We start from the raw sequence: 6,000 nt of genomic DNA, 5'->3' as shown, positions 1-6,000 counted from the left end.
TTGGGACATCTTAATACTTTATTTTTGTACCCAGGGCCTGATTAACACTTTGTTGTACCCTGGGCAACAATATTCAAGGGCCCCATCATCACGACCCAAGGATCACCATAATATGGTCACATACAGAATATTTTACTGTAAAATGCAGTAAATTTACTCAATACTTGAATGCCTGACATCACGTAACCCCTCAGGGTAACCTTTGACCCACCTCGTGTGGACTGACCAATGAGGAGAGGGTCTTAACTTGAGGCTCTCTCTTCATTGGTCAGTCTGCATGAGACTGACTCTCAACTGACGTTCAGTCATAGGCAGCGAAGCGTCTCTGTGCAGTGCAAAAGCCCGGGTGGACAGTTTGTTTAATACAGGGTGATCATATTTCCATTTCCAAACAAGAGGACAGGGGATCTGTGCCTATGACGTCACACTATGGCAACGCCACACAAACCACGTTGGGACCCATTTTTTGTAAGAACTAAATTAATATCAGATTCTGCCAATTAAAGGGCTCTAAAGCAATTCATATGTAAATATTTTGCATATTTAATGCTAAATCTAATTTTTCTGCTTTAGTGCTGCAACAAGGTTTTATTAATAATAAATTATTATACCTTTTGTTTTACTACAGCATCGGTAAGCTTCCTGTGCACAGATTATTAAGGATGCTTGTTTCAGCTGTGAGATTAGACGATAGGATCAATGAAAACATAAGTTGTCACACACTCCATGGAAACTTTCAGAGAATCCACAAATAGTGGCTTTCAGGTGGTTTTGTTACTTTTAGCAAGTTTAGAAAAGCAGCAGATGAGACAGCATGTCTGATAATTTAGTTTTTCATCTGATAATATTAGAACATGTCAGTGATGTCTGAGGGGCTTTTATAAACACCGTATAACTAACACTACTGGAGAGGGTATGAATTACACAGAGGCTTCTGGGGAGCCCAGTTATGGAGGGGGGGGGGGGTCATTTTGCCTTGGCCCCCAAAATGTCTTGATACAGCCCTGGGTGTGTGACTGAGTGTTGAACGTGATCTGAATTGTATCAGATGTATAAATATGACATGTGTATAACTTATTGTTTTATACAAGTAAAAACGTGTAGTGGAGATAAATCTACCTACATTTTACTTTGTTTTCATGTTTTTATTGAACTATTTCCTGTCCTGTCTGTCTCTCATCTTCCTGCGTCTCCTCTAAACTCTGCAGAAAACCTGCTGCCTGGATTCTTACTTTTTCACCTCATCAGTTACTTCTGAGCAGACCAAAGAGATCTCCTGACCGCAGAGCGGAGAGCGCGTTTCGATGCTGCGTCAGTGAGGTGAAATCACCGCAGCACAGGTGATGAGCTCCGCAGTAGCAGAGCGCTTCAGGCACAAATAAGACAGAAAGTAGAGAACATGAGCGGACATGAACGATCGTGTGTTAATCATAGTTTTTTGGTTGCGCCACCTTGAGACTGGACCGTGTGCTGGACGCAGCAGCCTGGAGCGCACCAACAATCATCTCTCTGCCACTCTTTGCTCAAAAGAGTCCATAAATGATGTAATATCGGTAGAAAACGTTTTTCCGGCTCCCCTGGATGTGTAGGATATACAGCTCCCCATAATTCAATCCCTTCTCCAGGATGAAAAACCGGACATTTTCATCAATACAAGAACCCCCCGGACGCCCCGGACAGAGAGTGAAAAGTGAACATGTCCGGGGAAAAGAGGACGTACGGTCATCCTACTTTCATATAAAGCGGGAGATTACAGATACAGTATTTTGCTCGTGCCCTGGGCCCTTTAGTGTTCGTGGGCCCCTGGGCAATTGCACATATGGTTAATCCGGCCTTGCCGGTACCTACCGAATGTTTTCACTCAGTCCCAAAGAGGTCCAGAGTTCTGGTCACCAGCCCCTTTCTCATGGTCTGCTGAGATGTTCCACGTTTCTCCTCTGCTGGAGGTCTGTTGTTTACCTTGTATCACTGCTGTAGCGCGGGAGCCGAATACATCACATGTTCGGGTACTTAAGTCTCGAGGCTGTTCTCAAGTATTGGTTCCGCCACTCTTTGTTTATACTACTGTACAACTTTAATAATGACTGTGGTTGACAAATAAAACTTTAGAGCAGGGGCGGCGTTAGGCCCGGCTACTTGGGCTGAAGCCCCGGATCTACATCGCGGAAGTAACATGCAGTACCAAAGTCCAACAGAGAGGGCGCAGCTGGCAGTAGTTTGTATACAGCCTGCCTGAGCCTCCACCACTGAAGAAGAAGCCCTTCAGCAGCCGGCTTCTTCTACACTCTCTGTCTGAAACGCATGAGTGAAGATGGACATAAGGACGTTTTTTAGACCAAAAGTACGGCGACAGAACCCCAGCTTTGATGAGACTGGTGCTGACTCAGATTTGTGAGTCTTATTTGAAAATATTTGTTGTGCTGCTGGTTTGCCTAAAGTTAGCTTATCAGGTAAAGTTGTTGGAGAAAGAAAGGGAATATTTACTATCATCTCACACTAAACACTAACAGGAACAATACTCTGCCCTGAATATGCTTAATATGTAGCTTCAGATTAAACATTATGTGGTACAAGACATATATATATGATGTTGACTAGTGCGTGTCACGTGTGTGTGTGTGTGTGCGCGTGCGTGTTAAGCCCCGGATCTTCTTCAGTCCTAAATCCGCCCCTGCTTTAGAGGACAAATACAGTACAGGAATTTACACACAGCAATAATTTCAAGACCCAGCTGTCAGAATTTAAGACTTTTTAAAGTATTTCCAACTTGGATGCTGTTGAGATGTTTTAAGACCCCGCAGGAACCTGATTACCTTCTGATTAGCCCATTCTTGACATTACCATCAAGGCCTGGTTTGATGTTGAAAACTGCTCTTGTGTGAATAACGTACGAGGGACATTTGGGTAGCAGGATACCCCCAAAAGCACTGCGCCCTCTGCTGCCCTGGCAGAGAATTGCTTCACAACACTGACACACCAGAGAAGTAGATGGAAAACGTCCTTGTTTGTGTGTGTGTGTGTGTGTGTGTGTGTGTGTGTGTGTGTGTGTGTGTGTGTGCGCGCAAACCTGCTGATGGAGTTATAAACTAGGCCAGGAACCGGCATCAATCCTACAACCCTCTGATGACAGGACAACCCGCTCTCCCTCCTGAGCTACAGCTGCCCCAGAATCATAACGCTGTTGTTTTCAAGCACTTCTAAAAACCTTGGAAACTATAAAGATTTCCATAGAAAGTAACGTAGAAATAAAAGATTTGTTAAAACAAAAGTCAACCAAACTAAGCTTTATTTATTTATTTATTAGTTTATTACATTAACAGACTGTAAACATCAGACATGAAAGACCAGTTCAGGAACAAGCCATCCAGGCTAAAGGTACAGGATGTCTTTGACATCGATATCATCAGAATTACAGCCAAGATTGAATGAAATAAAAACAAACTTCTAGCCAACTAGTTAGAATTTAAAGACTGAGTTTAAAATCAAATATTCAATGAAAAAGAGGAACTCAGAGGCAGGAATCCAGAATGACCTCAGGATCACAGGAATGCATCAGGAGATAGAGACGTTTGGAAAGTTCTGGACCAGCACGCTGGGTTGTGGAGGTGATCCCTTCTCCTCGGCGAACGAGGAGGTCAGAGAGGAGGGAGACCTTCTCACTCTCGGTCCTGCACTCGGAGTAAGTCTGCAGACAAACACACGTGCTGCGGAAGATTCAGTCATGCAGAACCATCTGGAATGTTTATAACATGACTGGAAATGTAAAAAGGTGATGAGGAAGTGTGTGTGTGTGTGTGTGATTGCATGTTTGTAAAAGAACAGTAAATGCCTGGATCAGCTGCTGCTAACTGGCGGTAAGGCGTTTCCTGTTTTCAGTGTTGCACTACGTGTAGCTGTTTGGTGTTTGTGGCTCGCTAAAACTGATTTAATTTCTCTGTGCTAGGATATCTCTGAGTTGTTGTAGCACATGTAGCATTATGAAATGCCTGCTCCAATTTTATTGGTCTAGAGCAGAACGCCCTCCGTAGGTAGGAGGGCGCTGCTGCTATAAAAGGGGAGCTCTTCCGGTAAGGAAGTAGGTTCGGGAAACAGCTGGTCCCATTATGCCGCTGCGTTTTGGTGCTGCCAGCCCGTGTCCTCAGGCTGCGTTTATGGTGCCATCGGCTCTGCTTCAACTGTGGTATGTACCTGGATGGCTACTCTGTTTAGCGCTAGGACTACTGTGTCTCAGACCCTGTCCACACGTAGCCGGGGATCTGCCAAAACGTAGATATTTTTCTACGTGTTGGCCTGTCATCCACACGAAAACGGAGTTTTTTCACACGAAAACTGATCTTTTTAAAAACTCCGGCCAAAGTGAAGATCTGCGTTTTCTCCGTTTTGGGTGTCTGCGTGTGGACAGACAAAACCGGAGTTTTAAGGTCCGCAACGTCACTTTCCGCGACACAAAAATGCTGACATCACGTGTGCGACCTGTGTTTACACTAGCCGACAGCATGGATGCCCTCAGAGCTGCGCTCGCTTTATCAACTGTCCAAGCGCTTTCTGCTTGTTTGTTTTTGCAAGCGGAATTACTGCTCCTTGCGGAAGACCACAGACGAAGGACGAGGTTAAGAACGGGGGAAGTACTGCCGCCTACAGGTCTGGCATGTCCTTAACAACGTATTTATCCGGGTACGTGTGGACAGAGTTTGTTTTTTAAACGAGGTGGTGTGGATGCAAGTTTTTGGAGGGGCGGATATTCGTTTTTTAAAAACCGGCTACGTGTGGACTAGGCCTCAGAGTGTGTTGTGCACTTTGCAGCTTGGGCATTTGTGTCAGTGTTGGGTGTGATGTCATCGCTTGCCTATTGAATCCTCGTTGCTTCTGGGCAGAGAGTTCCCTTCTGCTCAGGCGTTACAAGCAGGAGGACCGGTAGGTGTGTGCTGCACCGTCCCCACACTTGGCCATTTGTTAGTTTGGTCATTTCTACCTCTTCCTTGTCCTTTTAGATTGCTCCATGGTCCGGCCGGAGGCGCCGCTGTTTTGTTTCACTTCCTTTACTACATTTTAAATCAGCTGGTTGAAGGAAGTTCCGCTGGCTCGTGGCTGGAGTCCAGGAGGAAGAACAGCTAATTCCTATTGTACAGATTTTATACAGTTTTTAATCTTGTTTTCTTTGTGCAGGCTGAGGCAGGAGGTGTGGCCTCGGAGGTGGTGGTCCCGTGTGCGAGTGTGGTGGTGCTGGGTTTTCTCACGTTGGTATGAATGCTCACTGCCTGGGGTGAATCCTTATATTTTCTCTATTATTTTTGCTGGTTGGGGCTTCTCTGCCCCGAGTCACCTGCCTCCATCGCTAGCCTCAGTCCTGCTTGTTAACGCCCTTTTGTTTGGTTTAACTGATGGTCTAAACTAACTGTGAAAGTTATTGTTTGACCTTTTTGTTTATTTAAATTTATAGTTAAACTGTATTTAGTTAACCCTCATTTTGGACTTCATGAATTAATTTAAGTGAGTTAAATTAATTTCCTTTTTCTCAATACAGTTCATTGGTTCCGTTTCTTTTGGGGCATACATTTTAGTATTTTTATGGTATTTTAAATGGCCAGTTCTTAAAACGTCTTTTAATTGTTTCTTCAATTAAATAAAATGTCTGCTGTCTCAGTTAGTGGAATGAATTTACATGCTTTAATTAATTCCTTGGGCGAAATTCCCAAGGTGGTGTTGTTAACAATTGGCTACTCCGATTATGGCAAAGACGACCATAGGTCGTCCGGAGCATGCCCGAGTTTAATGGGTTTTCGAAATAATTGCACTCGAGCAGGTACAATTGCCATACTTGGCGTCAACAGGCCATAGACCACTCCCGTATTGCCACACACAAAAGCACGCTAAAGCACACATTTTCTGTTGTTCCACCTAGCTTTTAGGGAACCATTTGAGTTCGCACGCAGTTTATTTGGTGTTGAACAGTTTGCTCGTCCAGTTAGCTTAGCCTCAGCACGGCTATGGCTACTTCTG

General features: G+C 44.5%; 1 protein-coding gene across 3 annotated transcripts in view; it reads right to left on the bottom strand.

Moving 5' to 3' along the window:
• Positions 1–3,269: 3,269 nt before the first annotated feature.
• eme1 (essential meiotic structure-specific endonuclease 1) overlaps positions 3,270–6,000 on the bottom strand; it is a 31,528-nt gene continuing 28,797 nt past the window's right edge. For all 3 annotated transcript variants that reach the window (XM_015974564.3, XM_015974563.3, XM_070545350.1), the window contains one exon: positions 3,270–3,685. In XM_015974564.3, coding sequence (XP_015830050.3) covers positions 3,509–3,685 — 177 coding nt within the window. In that variant the 3' untranslated portion in view covers positions 3,270–3,508. The remainder of the gene's footprint in view (positions 3,686–6,000) is intronic.

The sequence above is a fragment of the Nothobranchius furzeri genome, chromosome 16, assembly GCF_043380555.1.
Source record: "Nothobranchius furzeri strain GRZ-AD chromosome 16, NfurGRZ-RIMD1, whole genome shotgun sequence".
NCBI lineage: Eukaryota > Metazoa > Chordata > Actinopteri > Cyprinodontiformes > Nothobranchiidae > Nothobranchius > Nothobranchius furzeri.
The sequence above is the reverse complement of the archived record's forward strand: the minus strand, read 5'-3'. Positions and strand labels throughout refer to the sequence as shown.